The sequence below is a fragment of the Pseudoliparis swirei genome, chromosome 3 (assembly GCF_029220125.1).
Source record: "Pseudoliparis swirei isolate HS2019 ecotype Mariana Trench chromosome 3, NWPU_hadal_v1, whole genome shotgun sequence".
In the NCBI taxonomy this organism is placed as follows: domain Eukaryota; kingdom Metazoa; phylum Chordata; class Actinopteri; order Perciformes; family Liparidae; genus Pseudoliparis; species Pseudoliparis swirei.
The window spans coordinates 6,368,012-6,384,931 of NC_079390.1; the positions used below are offsets into that span (position 1 = coordinate 6,368,012).

The following is a 16,920-nucleotide window of genomic DNA, read 5'->3' on the forward strand; positions in this document are numbered from 1 at the left end:
TAAGATTACATATACAATGTTTATACAATATTTACGCTTCTCAATAGGTGCACAAACAATTAATAGTGTGAATAGGGAGTATCCTCATTCAGGAGACTCTTAGACAGTCAAGTAGGAATAAGAAGACCCACAAATTCAGAACACACAACGTAAATAAAATAAGGGAGAACTCTGTTAAAATGGACAAAAATAAAAACATCCATGTCAGATCCACAGAACAAAAAAAGCATGATAAGAACCATCTGTGTGCGTTTACTGAACCCGATTTAATTGACTGTTCATCGGTTGAAATTGGAAGAAGAGGGAGAAGGAAGAGTCTCGCCGCTGAGTTCGACTCAGAGGAACATGAGGTTCAGTTGTCGACTGAACGTCTCCTGTGGGCTGCTGAGAGCGAGAGCTCTCTGGAGTTTATGACATCTCACTGGATTAATGATGTGAATCAAAGTGGCCCGAAAACCCAGAAACGGACCGACATCCCTGCAGCCGCATGACATGAAGTTGAAAACAAAAAAGGCGAGCAAAAAAAAAAAAGTATGAATCGTGTCTTTCTTCAATCGTCATTTGAAGCGGCCGTGAATAATTCAAGTACCGTGGTGATCTGAATAAAGAGAGCGTGATCTGTGTATTTATTTATTCTGTGAGGGCGCATGATTCATTTATGATAATATCATCAGCCGGACATCACACGAAGCCTTCGAGAGAAACTGTGACAACAGAAATGTCCCTCCGTGCAGTCAATGTCCCCGTTGCTACGGTAACTAAGATCACAGTGACATCGACGAAGGGCACTTCACGGCATACGAGATTGAAGTCTGGGAAAATGAAAGCCACCCTACTGTGGCAGGGGAAAGAAAATGTAATATCATCCCTGCGTCGTGGTGTTTCTAATTCTAACTTTAGTAATAATAATAATAATAATACTGTATCTGTGTCTTCCATCACTCGGTCTCGTCAATTGAAAGAAAGGAGGAGGAAAAAAATGCACAAAAAAGTTTTGTTCAACATAATAAATATTTTTTTTCAAATTATTGAAAAATTTAATTAAACCGGTTCAGCCAGCATGCACAAACATTTATATATTCATAAAAACAGCTGCACAATTTTAATCCAGGCACTGGCCAGCTGTGGTCAATTACTTTGAAACACACAGTTCAAAAATAAGATTTGACAAAACCCCATTAGAGGCTTATCTGCATAATGATATGCCATGTGGTAAACATATACAAAGTTCATAAAAACATGTGCACACAACTTTTTATGCAGAATTTGGACATTTGTTTCAGAATATATAACAGAAATGTTAAATTAAAGGAACAGTTAGATATGTTGGGAAATCTCAGGGAGAAAAGGAAGAAGCATATTCTTCAAAAAGTGCATTTGCATTAAGGAAAATTAGTATACAATATTACTGAAATAAATTCTGTGAACGTTTTCATCATCAATAATATTCTATGGTCAATTACTCTTTTGTAATAACTCTATTCCTAGCGTACATGCTTTTTTGATGTCTTGTATTTTTATGTGTCGTATTTAATCTCAGCTCTCTGATGTTGGATTATTTCTTCTGCAACTTCAGGTCTTCCTCGTAGGGATCGATTTAACTGGCTAAACAAATGAAATAAAACCAAAATAAAAAGTGTATGTCTTGAGACATCACCAATGCAAGATGTATCATACATATCAGATCTTACAAATATATCAACACAATCTTTCTTCAATAAATGAAACATCTGGGTTGGGGGTGGAGTGACCAGCAGTGACTCTCAGACGTCCACTCTCATGATCCCGGTGGCTCGATGTCAAATCAGTGCGCGCCTCAGACCCGGTCTCGATGACCGCTGAGAGACAGGAAGTCCTTTACGGCTTCCCGAGAACTGTAAAGTCTCTAAAGTGTGTTATTTCCTCTCACAGTCAAATGTTAGCGTGCTCACTGAGCTGCTGACCACGGCCGACGTACCTGCTGGACGTGAGCGTGCCGATGGCAGCATCAAAGCACTGTTGAGTCCACGTCGAGCCTTGTTGTCGACCTTTGCCCTGTCAGTTGTGACGTGTCATGGTCCCTCCTGTTACCTTTAGGGTCAATTTGACCCCATTCAATGTTTAATGTCGGTGTTCTTTGGGGTCAATTTGACCCCAGGCTGTTTTTCACTGTGTCAAACATATAAGAAATATCAACTTTTTTATATATTTAAAGGGCTATTTAGGTAGTCAACAAACAATTGCTGGGGTCAAATTGACCCCGAGGGTAAAATATGTGAGTAAATGTGAAGGTAACAGGAGGGTTAAAAACTGCGTGACATTAACCGATATTCGGCCACTTGAGGGCAAAAGGTCAGACGCCGAGTCGTCTTAAATGACATAATGCAGCTGCTTAAAGCTACACGTCCAGTGGAGGCAGAGGACAATTTGTATTCAGTCAGCAGGTTTTCCCATCTGTCGTTTGCTGCTTTTAATGAAGCTGTGTTGTTCTCATTCAATCAAACACAGGCCGTTCAACCCAGTCGGGCGACATGAAGGTAGAAACCTCCGTGGAGTTTCACACTCAGTCGACCGCTCATTTGATTTTATGTTGACATAAAAAATATAGCTTGATGCAGGTATTAAGGCGGGTAATAATTATGTGCCAGGGTTCGTATAAAAGTGTGTCTCCAGTATTGTACGCGTTACCTTTTGTAAACTCAGTGTTCCTAGAGTTCAACTCGCGGCTGTGTGTCCTGCAGCCAGTGTCTGTAGACGACAACGGGATCTATGTTCCAGTGCTTGTGGAAGGAGACGGCCTGCTCCAGCGCTTCGGAGTAGTCACACGGTCGTGCCTTAAATATCAAGAACAAGTTATTTTGTCTCTGTGTGCGCATGTGTTTGCATGTGCTTGTGGTTTGCTCAAGGGTAACTCAATATCCTGTTTCTAAAGCATGCATAAACCACAAGAGGAATATAAAGAGGCAGAGCATCTCCTGACACTGGGTAGAAAAATACGGTCTTAAATCTGCCTTCCATTGGTTTGCCTTTTGCTTTTTCAGTCGCCTCTGCAGTATCATTTGATTTGCAGCTATTTCCACAAACAATGACGACATCAGCTAAACGTAGTGATGACCAACACAACATCAAACATTGGTTTTTATTTCTTCTCAAGTATATCTCAACATGCAGGGTTTGAGGAGCACATTAGCAGATGTCCTCACGATCCTATTAAGAACACATACGTGTGTGTGTGTGTGTGTGTGTGTGTGTGTGTGTGTGTGTGTGTGTGTGTATCGTTCCCTACCTGGTGGAACAGTGGACTGTGTGTGATGGGAACACCCAAGGAAGTGAAGCACCTGCCCAGCACCATGTCATCAGGAGCATCATCACTGTAGCAGCGACAGCCACTGGAGAGCAGCCGGGACACGGCCGCGCGGCTCAGCACCATCCTGCAGGTATTTCAATCAGAAAGGGAATTATCATCGCAAAACACCGAGAGGATTCAAGCTTGATGTGCCTGAGTTGCTTTTTAAAAAAAAATTTTTATCATGCAACCATGGAAATAAAAGAAGTTTTTCGCAGCTAAATATGAAGAGAATTTCAGACGGACATATTCAGGTGGACAGAAATTAATTATAGTGGTTTAAAGTAATGATAATGTTGCTCTGTACGTGCTATATGTGTAAATAAGCAACATGCAAGAAGTAAATTGATCCATCATTAACGTAAACGTATTGATCAATTCGTTACTCGGTCGTTAGTGTTTGATCATAAATACAACGGTACCAGATTTGTCAAATGTGGAAAAGTTTGTGTGATGCATGAGACATTTATAAGTTTGAAGATTTAGGGGAACTGTTTTGAAATGGCTCAACAAGTTTTTTAGTTTTTTATTAAATATTTGCTGAATAGTAGCTTTAACTGCAATAAATATGATGCATGTAATTATTTAATAGGCTTGTTAACATATTATTTTTTGTACAACTTGTTTCTTGATTATTGATTTGCACTTGATAGGAACTATCTTTATGTCCTATAGTGGGCACGCATTCAGTTATATTTACAACGTGAGGTATATTCTTTATGCTCATGTTTCGTCAAGCATATTCATGTGCAAACAGTTTATAACGTGAACGCCAACTTATTTTGTGTATGTTGAAATGTATTTAAACCGTTCCACGGTGGTGTTGGCTGAGACGAATAAATCCATCAGTCACCCAAGAACTGAGGTGTCGTGTGTTTCCTGGAGGGAGTGATAGGAGCAGTATTTAAGTTTTAGGACGAGCAGGCACAGACTGTACTGTCACCATATGTAACACTGTCATACATTAACTTTTCTTTTACTTTTAAAACCTAACATGGCAGCTTCCTTCCGCACGAATGAGTTCAGAAACAAAGTGAACTAGAATGGGCACTCGGTAGAGCGCATACCTTCGCATATCACAAGATTGGGCATTGAATTATGAACATGTTGGCATTAGTTGCATGCCAATTGGATATAAATTGACCGCGCTATGGTAAAAAGAAGATTTTGACCTTTTCATGACCTTGACCTTTGACCCGATTGATCCCAAAATCTAATCAAATGGTCCCCGGATAATAACCAATCATCCCACCAAATTTCATGCGATTCGGTTTAAAACTTTTTTTGTTATGCGAATAACACGCATACAAATAAATAAATAAATGGCGATCAAAACATAACCTTCCGCATTTGCAATGCGAAGGTAATTAGATGAAAAAATGGGAAAACTGAAGGGAAAAAACAGAAAGCAAGCAGAGTTTTGAGTCGAGTTCAGTCCGAGGCACAAAAACCCAGAAATAGATGCCGTGTCCGTCGATAACTTTACATTCAACACATTGACGAAATTCGATTCGCTCTCCGTTTGAACATTTCGGACCGAACCGCTTGGACCAGCGCGGCCTTACCCTCCTCCTCCGGTGGTGTAGCTGTATCCGTTCAGGAGCAAGCTGTAGCCGTATCTCTCCCCCAGGCTCACCGCCTCCTTTGAGTCGTAGCACCGCAGCAGTCGCCTCAACCGTGGCAAACTACAGATGGACAAAAAACAACCCGCGCAGAGACCGAAGGGAGCGAGTAAAAATTATGGAGGTCGGACTTACTGACCTCTGCCGGCTTTTCAGTAAGTTAGACCTTTAGAATTCTACCAGAATAACTACACAGCAGGTGAACTGTGTGTGTGTGTGTGTGTGTGTGTGTCAATGATTCTTTTACTTTGGTCAGACACCCCAAACAACATCAATTAAAAAGCATTTGAACAGAATATCTTTTTTTATACTGTAAATTACTAAAATTATGAATGGTGGTTCAAAACAAAAAAAGGCTCTACATCTTCCGCCGGAAACTAAAAACAAATCTTTTCAGACTATATCTGGATTAAAACACCGATTAGCACTTCAGTGGCGCTTAAATGGCTCTTACTTTTGGTACTTTTGTAGTTCGACTATATTGAGGAAATGTTACTTTCTTTATTCTTGTTGTTCTTAGTTTGTACTGTAGGTTGAATGCACTTATTGTAAGTCGCTTTGGATAAATGCGTCTGCTAAATAAAAAACAGAATCTCTTCTCCCAGATACCTGATGAGTGTGTCATCGTCCACAATGAGGAGCCAATCAGCCTCTGGTACAGCTTTGCTCAAGAACCGCCTCAAGATGGCAAAAGTCTTCCCACAATGCCCTGTAGGGAGACAGCATGCACGTAAAAAGTGTGAAAAAAAGGTGAGGCTCGTGAGATATGTGCGATGAGAGCAGCACACATTATAATTCACGAGTTATTAAAACACATGAATCGATATGATTGGAGGAGTGCAATCTAGTTAATTCAGTTAGTTTCAGTTCTCCACCTCCGATGAGGAGCAGCGCACGGCCGCTTCCCCAAACTTTGTCTCATCCAGAGAGGAGACGATATATACGGCAGGAGGATGTATTCCAAAAATATGATTACTTTATTCTCGTAAAAATAACAACTTTGTTATATTAATATTGGGACTCTCTTCCTGAAATATTAAAACCATATTCCCGAATTCACAACACAGCTGAGTGAGTTATGTTTTGAATTTGCGGACAGAGTTGAATCCATCAGTAGATGAATTCTTACTGACATTTCTGCACCGCCTTAAACGATCGTTGTTCAGTGAGACGGCCATTTGGAAGGAGGTTCGATGAATAACAATTTTACAAATTTGTCTCGGAGTGCTTTACGAATCTGTACACGTAGACATCCCTGCCCCAAAACCTCACATCGGATCAGGAAAAACTCCCAAATAACCCTTCAGGGGGAAAAAAGGGAAGAAACCTTCAGGAGAGCAACAGAGGAGGATCCCTCTCCAGGATGGACAGGTGCAATAGATGTCATGTGACCAGAAGGACAGATTTAGAGTTAAAATACATTCAATGAATATGACAGAGTGTATGAATAGTTCATAGTTGGCATATTCCACGATGGAGACCTCCACGATCCATCAGGCAGATGGAGGTAGAGAGGAGGAGTGGGCGGAGTTCATGTAGCACAAAGCCGCGAATATACATTTGAAATAAAAGCCTCTGGAAGAAACTCCGCAAATGTATTCAGCAACCCAAACACAATCTCCTCCTGCGACCCACCTAGGGGTCCCGACCCGGCGTTTGTGAGACCAGCTCACCTCTCTCGGTGTTGGGCACTCCCAGATCGATGGTGGGTATGGAGGCATCAGTGACGTCGCTGTAATACTCAATAAACTCTGCGTCTTTCTCCCAGGTTGCCTTCACAACTGGGACTGAGGAGAAAGGGGAGAGGGATGAGCCACGGAGACACGTACAGAGCTCATAATTACAGCTTTCTCCAAGTCCCAGATTGCAAACCTGTAAACTCCAAAGGACGGCGAGATCGAATAAAAGGAGTGTATCGACTACCTCTGACTGGGGGAGGGGTGAAACCATTAGGCCCTCTTTGGAGACAAAAAAATGCTCTCTCGCTGCATCTGGATAAGGACACCATCTACATTAAAACTTCAAAATGATAACTGACAGTCATATTCACATATTGTTAATTTTGGGGAGGGACACTGACTGTAATGACCTGAATTTAAAGCGGCAGCCAAGTTGATGACATACTGTTCTCTCTGCTCGTTCTGTTGCTTTAAAATAGTCAGTCCATAACTAATGGCTTTCGGTGACCTGAAAAACAGACTTGCACATTTTGGGATAATTACACAAAATATTTCCAGCAGACGGTTTAGAGGTTTCTGGATTTAAAAAGGGGGTTTTCAGCTGACAGGTTAAGTGCGACGAGTGACCAACAGGCTGTTAAGTGGCGATAAACAGAAAAGCAGGGACACATTAAAAGTGTCAAGTATAACTTTTTGCAGCAAAATGTCCTATAATTACCATTTAATGATTTCCATCTTTTCAGTAATGATGATAAACTGAGAGTGTGCTGTGCGGTGTGTTGAATTAGAATAGAAATACTCTTTACTTCCCCTTTAGAACATTGTAATATTGTACCTAATGGGATTCAATTATCACAATAATGCATGAGATGACAATAATGTAACCGAATATCAGTGGTGGAATTTAATTTCACATTTACTTAATTTTCCTACATTTGTTGGATAGACATTTATTAATTAAATTAAGATCAGTTACAGGCCACTTTACTTTTGATAGTTCAAGAACGTTTAGCTGATAATACCTCAGTACTTTAATGAAGCAGGATTTTGAATTCAGGACCTTTACTCGTAATTAAGTATTGTACATTAATGTGTTGGTACTTTATGTTAGGTTAAAGATCTGAATAAGCTGCGCAGCACTGCAGAAGATAATATTTGTGAATTAATTAAACTGTTTTTGTCCTTCAAAAAGAGTTGGCAATAACGCACCTCGTTCGGAGTGGAACCTTTGGCAAGTTTTCACAGCAACAAATACTTCTGTCCTCGACACCGGATTTCCCTAGAACAAAATAATGTTATTCTGGATTCAAAACAATGATGCATCACTGGCATAAAATGGTCAAATGTACAGGTGAACACAAACAGTGTGAGCTGGATTTCTTTATATATATATATATATATTAGGGCTGTCAATCGATTAAAAAAATTTAACTAATTAATCGCACATTTTGAAATTCATTAATCGCGATTAAAAGTGTTTTTTTCTTCTTTTTAAGGACAAAACTTCACACAGAGCTGTGTTTTCAAAGAGGCTCCTACCTATAACAGGGCTCTCAAGTCTCACGCATTGAGCGTGAGACTCACGCATTTCGGTCTTATCTCACGCACTCCCGCCACACATCGAATTCCTCACGCTGAAAAAACCTTTCGGCTATTTAATGCTTGAATGCAGGGGTGCTCAATACGCCGATCGATTGTTCCGCTGCAGAGCTCCGACGCCGGTCTGCGCGCATTGGGATGGAGCAAAAAAATAGTCACTAGCACCCCCCCCCCCCCATCTCCGTATTTTCGCGGAGAGATAATTGTTTTAAAAACGGAAACAGTGTTAAACCGTACTGCCACGGTTTGACACTCAGGGGAGTGAAAAAACTTCAACGCACACCGGAAGTAAACAAAGTTGCGTTAATTGCGTTAAAATATTTTAGTGCGTTAACGCGGCCAAATTAATCGCATAGATTAACGCGTTAATGCTGACAGCCCTAATATATATACATATATATGTATATATATTACTGAATGTAAAAGACTTCAAATTGTGTCGGGTTGGCCAAATGAGGCTGACTGTTAATTTGTCGGACGTGTTTCTTTCATTTTTATTCCTTTTCCTGCACTAGTGTGAGGTCCCGGGACAGAATAAATTGTCTGTGTACAGATTGAAAAGCCCTCTGAGGCCAATTTGTGATTTTGGCTGTATAAAATTCTTTGAATTGAATAATGAAATCCCTTTGGCACTGAATTCCAACAGCAGCTGTCCCCTCTTTTTCAGATAACAATCAACAGTAATGTTGTTACGCATTTATATCATGAATTTTTTTTATCTGCTACCCTTGCATACAAATCAACACAAACACCAGACACTTCCTCAAGATGCATAAAACTACTAATTCTTGTAAGCACATGATGAGTGCTAGATTTCTCATTTATTTCTCTTCCTGTGGGGTTTCATAGCCTGAGGGGTTTTCTCCTGCAGTGGACCTCAGTCTCCATGCAATGAGCACATGGGCTGTTTTATTTCTGCCGGGGCTGAAGGCTGATGCATGACTGAGATAGCGAGAACCAAAGACAAAATGAGTTATCTAGGAATTAGGGTACAAGCTCAAAGTGGTTCTAGGACGAGTGAGAAGAAACCCTTTCATCCCATTCATATCTCTCTCTTGGTTACATAGATTTGGTTTCTTTCAATACAAGCTCGTATTTGGTCACATCATAATTGAAATCATGTTCGTCTCCATTCTGGGCTTAAAGACATAAGGTCTACCTAACTTTGCAATTCCTTCGGAAATGTTGTTACATATGCAGCAAATCTTTATTCTATATTTCAGATGTACAGATATTATGATATTATGTCCGTCGTGTAGATGTACATTGTTTTGTGTACCATCTTTCTTCTGTTGCTCTTTGTCAAACATATACCGCAGTACCTCTTCATCCCACCTCGCTGACTCACTGTTTGGCATTTAATTAAGCAGCTTAATTGTTATTTCAGACGGTGGATCACAAAAGGAACCCTGTAACATGTCCTTCATGTCCTGCTTTTGATAATTACCTCCACCAAAATCCAGTCATGTCCACATTACTTCTAATTGTTTTCACCTTTTATTTATTATTATCCCTGAGAGGAAGCATCTTCTAATTGTACACGTTCACACCTGGAAGCTGTCCAGAACAACAACTGAGCAGCTCCACTGGAGCAGTTGGAGTTAAGGGCCTTGCTCAACGGCACCTCGGTGCTGGTTAATGAGGTGGCAAGCAAACTTTTTCCCCAAGCAGACACACTTTAGTGGCAATTTTAAAAACATCGCCCGAATACAGTGATGAATAATAAATACAGCGATGAATAATAACAGTGTTACGTACACAGTTGGGCAGGTAGCTCGTAAATGTTGTCGCACAGTTGTCTCTCGTGTCCGTACAAAACTCTGGAACTGCCGTCAGCTTTGGACCATATCCTTCCTCCCAAATGTACAACGCAAGCTAAAAAAAACAACAAAGAGCGGCATGAAGACAACAACAACCTCATGCGGAAAACAGGTGAAACGGTGACACGTCACAACAGTAATTATCTTTAAAAATAACAAAAGGACACATTCTTAGCCCATTCAGGAGTAGAGCTCTTATATAATGTATATAATTGTTGATGCTGCGGTTGGAACACAAAGGCTGGAGGAATAGTATGCGTGTCATTGTTATACATCTTTCATTTTATCGAAGCTCATCACAGCAGCTGTTGAGGATGAAAAGTAGAATTGAACCGTAAAACGGTCTTAACAATAGTTGTCTATTTTAAGTCAAAAGGAAAGAGACGACAAAACAGATTCACATCGTCGCTCCCGGAAGGTTTCAAAATACCTCGTGTTTCAAGTCGATAGTGAAGTCTGACTTGAGATGCTTATGTTGGATCTGCTCGGCGAGTCTGAAACACAAGAAAGTGAAACATGTTGAGGGAAGAGGAACAGCAGGATACGAGAATGTGCACGAGCGAGCCGAAGTTATGGAAGTTCTGAGTTGTTGCTTTGGTTCAGCGATCCCTCTGAATACTGTTTTGTGTTTTCTGCATTAAAAATGAGCAAAAGCTCCATATTTCAAAGATTGGGTGTGTGCAGTGGTAGAGATGATTGATTAAAAAGTACCTCTGGAGAAAGGACCTTAATTTGGGTCCTTTTATAGGTCAATATAAAAAGTAAATTGTTATAATTGAGTGCCTGTAAGATGTGATGCATGAACAAAAACAATGTGACTGTGGATGGCGATTTTTCTATTCATGCAATGTGGACTGGGTCTCTCACCTCCGTGTGCTACTTGTTCTTATTACTGTAATTTGGGTTTCTACACAATATCTTGGAATATAGTAATAGTAGTAATAATAGTGTAACGCTGAAATTATATGAAGGCTTTCTTCAGCAGTGTTAAAATATAATAATTTGGAACCTTTTATAGGTCAACGTAAAAGCGATTTTTTTTAAATTATAATTGAGTACCTGTAAAATGTCACGCATAAATGGAAACATTTGGTAAAAATAATTTCCTTCCAAAAAAATAACACAAAATGGAGAGAAGCATATCAGTGGCTGAGAGACACACACAGACACACACACACACACCTCTGGAGCAGCGGTGTGCTGAGAGCCCAGCCTGCTGCGGGGTCAGGGTAACTAAAGGAAGCGGGGTCTTCAGAGAACGCATAGTGGTGGATAATGGAGGCCTCGTTGTCATGGAGACGCTTCCCCAAAAACCATTCCTTAGAGGAGGAGGAAAAAAAGGGTGCACATTCAAAAAGAAAGTGGCTTTGTTATTTACTCGGCATTACCTGTAAATGCATCAGTGCAGGAAACTAGATCACCATCAAGACATTCATTTAGCAAACATGGCTGACAAATTTCCCCTTGGGGATTAATAAAGTATATATCTATCTATCTATCTATCTATCTATGTGGTCACTGCCTGTCATCGGGTCTCACCTCCTGGACTTCATATCTGTGGAGGACCTTCAGCAGGTTACCCAGCGAGATGCTGGTTTCCTCCTCGATGAAGACAAACCAGGATGCCGATTGGCCGTAAGTGGCGGAGAGACTGGAACGATCCACACACAGTCATTCACTTTATTGCACTCATTTCACCCCATAGAAAAAATTACAGCTAAATTCAATTAAATCCGTAAATCTTTTTTAATGTGATTCGATTAATTTGTTCATCATCTCCATGTGTGTGTGTGTGTGTGTGTATAAGACTCACTCAGGAAGCAGAGGGATGATAATCCAATCCCGTTCATCCTCTAACAGCTCATGGAGAAGAAGAACAACTGGATCTCCCTGCATGAAACAAAAAATATATAATTTAAAAAAATTAGTTTGTGTGTGTGTGTGCGTGTGTGTGTGCGTGTGCGTGTGTGTGCGTGTGTGTGTGTGCGTGCAGCTGATGGGTTAACAACAATGAGGTCGGACTGGCATGTGTTGTGCACAAAATCTAAAAGAGAACAGAAGTACTCCAATTAAATTTTACGAGTAAAACTAAATAAAAGAAATGAAAAACTTTGGTTCGCAGAATACATTTTTAGATTAACCAAATCCCTATTCCTGTGCTCTGATATTCCTTGTGAAATTTTAAAAAAAAGAATTAGTCTACTAAATTGAGTGGCTCCACTGACATGATCTGCCAAATACACCTGGAATGCTGGTGGGCGTGGACTGGCGAGGCCTTGACCAATCACATGCTGAGGAACTACATGTGGCCACTCTGCTGTGCGTGCTGTGTGGAGGTTCATCCGGTTTTGGGTATCGTTCTGGCAATGGCATGCTGAAAAGGGACGGCAGGGGAAGGGGTTGATTTAGAGGCTCCTGTTTTATGACTTCCTCCTCTCTAAGAAGAACTCACAAATCTCGTCCACGCACCCAATCTTAGAGCCGACAGCGACAGGATTAATGTAAGTATAGCCAGAAATAGGTTTGAAATTAATGTCAGTGTCTGTGTCTGTCTTTTATAGGCAGAGAACAAGACAAGTCCCTCATCAGTTACACCATGTTTAACTCCAAAGAGGAACCAAGAGCATTTTTTAAAATATATTTATATATATGACAATGACGCAAAGTTGTCAATACAACAACACTGTCATTTAGCTACACATTGCACTGCATCCTTCACTGAGGTGTTTAGTATTTAACATAAATGAAGTGGACAAAATAATAGAAAAACACCTGTCAGTATAACGCAATACAATTCAACAGCACGACAAACCGCAGCCTCCAAAGTGATGAATCAACAAATATACTGACCATTATAACCTTCATAAAAGAGCATGATTTGTTCTGACTACATTAGTTCAACCCTCCTGTTACCTTTACATTTACTAACATATTTTACCCTCGGGGTCAATTTGACCCCAGCAATTAAAACCTCCAGAAAATTATTAGAATTAATATTGTTTCCCAAGTTTAAGTGTGAGGTACTTTATGTTTGTTTGTTGACTACCTAAATAGCCCTTTAAATATATAAAAAAGTTGATATTTCTTATGTTTGACACAGTGAAAAACAGCCTGGGGTCCAATTGACCCCAAAGAACACCGACGTTAAACATTGAATGGGGTCAAATTGACCCTAAAGGTAACAGGAGGGTTAAGCAAGGTGTGCTGCACCTAATAAATGTAAATTAAGAATCCTTCACAGCTATAGTCATCCTCTATTATTATTATTTCAGTTTAAGACGAACGCACCCTTTTAGTAGCGTTCTTACAATTACAGTAAGTGCACAGATAATATTGACATCAAAGCGTGGTTACAGTGTGTGCAAACAGATAGCCGCACTTTGAGAGTTCACATGAAAGCTCTCCTCAGGTACCCAGGTGTAAAATGCTGTTACCGTCGAGCCGAGTATTGCAGCTTTATAATGAGTTGTGATGATGAGGCTGAAAATGGATTAAAAGCATGCACTTACGGCCAATGACGTACAAGGCTGTACAAATGTGTTATCTCTCCCTTTAAATCCAGGGCGTGCAGGAGATGTGGATATGAATCTGTGCAACGTGAGATATTGCTGCTCTTATTTGGGCTACATCAGGACCGAAATCCATGATATACTGTGTGTCAAAAACTCTTTCAGTGTCAACAAATAAAGCTAAAAAACGGCCACAAGCTGTCAACAAGAGTTGACCTTTACTCCCCGCCTCCATTAAAAATAAGCACCTTGTTATTATGTCAGTCAAAAGTAAAATATGCATGACGCTCACGCTGCCCTCCATGAACACAGCTCGCCACTATTAAGGTTCATCGAGCTGCGAAAAACATCACACCCAGAGAAAGCTTTCACTCAACGATCACACACACACACACACACACACACACACACATGCACACGGAGAGATGATTCTTCTTATCTTAAAGTGCTGAACGTGAAACATTCCTCTTATCAGCACTTTCAGAATAGGCAGTAGCTGTTTTCTGATTTTATTTTCAACACAACCTCTTCCTATTCCCACAAAAAAATATTCATTCGGTCAGTTGCGAGACAGCCAATTTTGTGAATTATGATTTATGAATGCTACAAGAATAGTAATTTCAGCCACCACATCAATAATGTTCTCTTGAATGTTGTGTACATCTATTGTCCCTTTATCACTTTTCAAACCTTGTATTCTCTACTTAAATGATGTTCTCAGACATAGCAACCCCCAGTGAGTCTCAGTATTTATATACATTCATATATATTTTGAAAATAATACATTTTTATTGATCTGATACTTAATTATTGATAATATCACTCTACTAAAAGCCCACTGTACATTACTGATTAATCAGTCTTGGTGGTTTATCCCAGCATCTTCCACTGAGAATACCTAGTGGAAATCTAAAGACATATAGTTTATCATAAATATCTGCAGAAGAGTTCTTTTTCACCCATGAAAAGCCTCCGCGACTTCCTCTCAGGCTGCACAGAGCCACACGACCAATATGATAGGAGTAAATGTCGTGCAACAGGCGAAATATTGAGCAAAAATGTCCAAGTGTATGTTGTTATTCATAGCAATTATTCATTATTTTGTATTAAAAAAAAGATTGGAGAGTGGAGAGCTACTTTTTATCTTCCTCTCTGCTCCCTTTCTTACCTCTATCATCATCATCATCACTGTCTGTGGCCTTCGTCGTCTCCTTTTCGGGTTCAGTCTCAGCGTTTCTTAGCATTTCATTGCTACTTATTGAGACAGCCTTATTGCTGTGTGTGCACACTAGGAACTGAAGACAGCCCAGACCCCTGGGGAGGATGGTTAGTTGTATCCTCCATGTACAACATATGCTACATGTACTATTTGTAAAGCCATTTTGAATATAAGGCAATCACAGACGTGTCTTATTCATTCACAGTTCCCACTTTGTCGCAGGTGAATCCATCACTGATGTGTTCACAAGACAGAGGTCTCCTCACAAAGAAGACACACCCTCAGGGAGAAGTTGAGGGACGATGAAACATCATCATTATCAAATCATGTCCCGCCTTGACAGCCCAAACAGATTAAAGAGTACCACGGAGCTCCCGCTGACTGGCTTTTGGACTGGTTCTCTGGATTGAGAATTACTTTAATATTGTAAGGTACCGATCACCATCAAGGGAATGTCCATATGCCCGTCGTCTCATTTTAATGGGGTCTATAACATATGAGTTTTCTCACAGCTGCTCGGCAGGCACATATTAGAAAAATAATGACAGTATGACAGCAGAGAGCTGGTTCCTCTCAGGGAGAGGAGCTCAATGGCAAGGAGGACACCTATTGGTGCCGATGTAATACCACAGCAAGAACTCCAAGTCAAACGCAAAAAGACACCGACTCAAAAGTAAACCATTTACGGCATTATTGAACTGCTGCTAGAAAATCTGCCTCAGGCTTTACAATTACTAAATCCTGTATCTTATCTGAAGGCACCACATGAAAATGGTAGGCAATTTACTTTATTTGGTTGTATTTGTCGAAATTCTCTTCCCATCCAGTCATCAATCCAAAAATGACAAGCAGTGACCAAAAAAAAGAGGAACTGTCGCTGTCGCAGGACGGTAATAAGCTTGTCCAATCATTTCGTTCTTGATGGTCGACTTGCGAATGAGGTATTTTTACATTCTTCGGCAATTTACTTCAGAATGATATTTTGTTATATTCGTTGAATTTCTCTTCCCATCCAGTCAGCAATCAAAAAATAATAAGGTGCGACCATAAGAAGGAACTCTCGCTGTCGCAGGACGGTAATAAGCTTGTCCAATCTTTTCGTTCTGGATGGTCGACTTGCAAATGAGGTATTTTTACATTCTTACATGAAGTATGTGAATATATTAAGCGATGACAATGGTGCGCTGCGCTCCTCTCCCCGACACTCCTCGGGCCTCTTAAGTTCCCTACCTCAGCTTTAAGGTGCACAGGCGCTTATGTATACTTATTTTTGAAATATGGCCCAAAGCCGAGATCCAAACCCGGCAACGGGGCTAACGCAGCGCCGGCCAGATGTTACCTGTCCCAGCTCGGCTGCCTGCCGAAGAATCTCCACCTTCCTCTGACCACCTCGGCGGGCGTGGAAGGAGTTCCTCTGACTCTGGATCACGATCACCACGTCCGACAATCCTGAGACAAACATGCGTAAAAAATGTCGCGATGACCAATTACAATCAGAGACCCCATGATGCAACAAAAATACACTTATTTGGTTTCTTGCCAGGTAAATCTCACAGTAATGACGATTGGTAACTGGATTGTAATTGTGTTGCGCTTTTCTCGTCTTCCGACCACTCAGTGCGATTTAACACCACATGCCATCAATCACCCATTCACACTCATTCACACCCAGTTGGCAGGGGCAACCATGCAAGCTGCCACCTGCCCGTCAGGACCCCGACTCCCCATTCATACACATTCAAACACCAGCTAAGGGCTAAATGTGTGGTTTGCTTTGCCCAACTTACCAAGTAGCCACAGTCGCACCCAACAAGATGCAACCAAGAAACGGCAACTCTTAAAACTACAACTTATTGTTTTAAATCTTCTGCATTCGTTTCTTTTTATATACACACTACCGTTCAAAAGTTTGGGGTCACTTAGAAATGTCTTTATTTTTCAAAGAAAAGCACTGTTTTTTCAATAAAGATAACATTAATCAAAAATACACACTATACATTGTTAATGTGGTAAATGACTATTCTAGGTGGAAACGTCTGGTTTCTAATGAAATATCTCCAGAGGTGTATAGAGGCCCATTTCCATCAACTATCACTCCAGTGTTCTAATGGTACATTGTGTTTGCTTATCACCTTAGAAGACTAATA

At 40.5% G+C, this 16,920-nt stretch overlaps 1 protein-coding gene across 3 annotated transcripts in view; it reads right to left on the minus strand.

Moving 5' to 3' along the window:
* The window catches only part of b3glctb (beta 3-glucosyltransferase b), a 19,918-nt gene continuing 2,998 nt past the window's right edge, over positions 1 to 16,920 (minus strand). Inside the window, exons 4-16 of one of the 3 annotated variants that reach the window (XM_056444476.1) lie at positions 16,113 to 16,222; positions 11,859 to 11,935; positions 11,585 to 11,696; positions 11,228 to 11,364; positions 10,476 to 10,539; positions 9,984 to 10,100; positions 7,836 to 7,905; positions 6,621 to 6,734; positions 5,557 to 5,656; positions 4,891 to 5,010; positions 3,266 to 3,410; positions 2,668 to 2,813; positions 1 to 2,070 (exon numbers count right to left, since the gene is read on the minus strand). In XM_056444476.1, the coding sequence (XP_056300451.1) occupies positions 2,688 to 2,813; positions 3,266 to 3,410; positions 4,891 to 5,010; positions 5,557 to 5,656; positions 6,621 to 6,734; positions 7,836 to 7,905; positions 9,984 to 10,100; positions 10,476 to 10,539; positions 11,228 to 11,364; positions 11,585 to 11,696; positions 11,859 to 11,935; positions 16,113 to 16,222 (1,292 nt within the window). In that variant the 3' untranslated portion in view covers positions 1 to 2,070; positions 2,668 to 2,687. Of the gene's footprint in view, positions 2,814 to 3,265; positions 3,411 to 4,890; positions 5,011 to 5,556; positions 5,657 to 6,620; positions 6,735 to 7,835; positions 7,906 to 9,983; positions 10,101 to 10,475; positions 10,540 to 11,227; positions 11,365 to 11,584; positions 11,697 to 11,858; positions 11,936 to 12,288; positions 12,436 to 16,112; positions 16,223 to 16,920 lie in introns of those variants that run through there. The other 2 variants (XM_056444466.1, XM_056444482.1) reach the window with 2 other exon arrangements.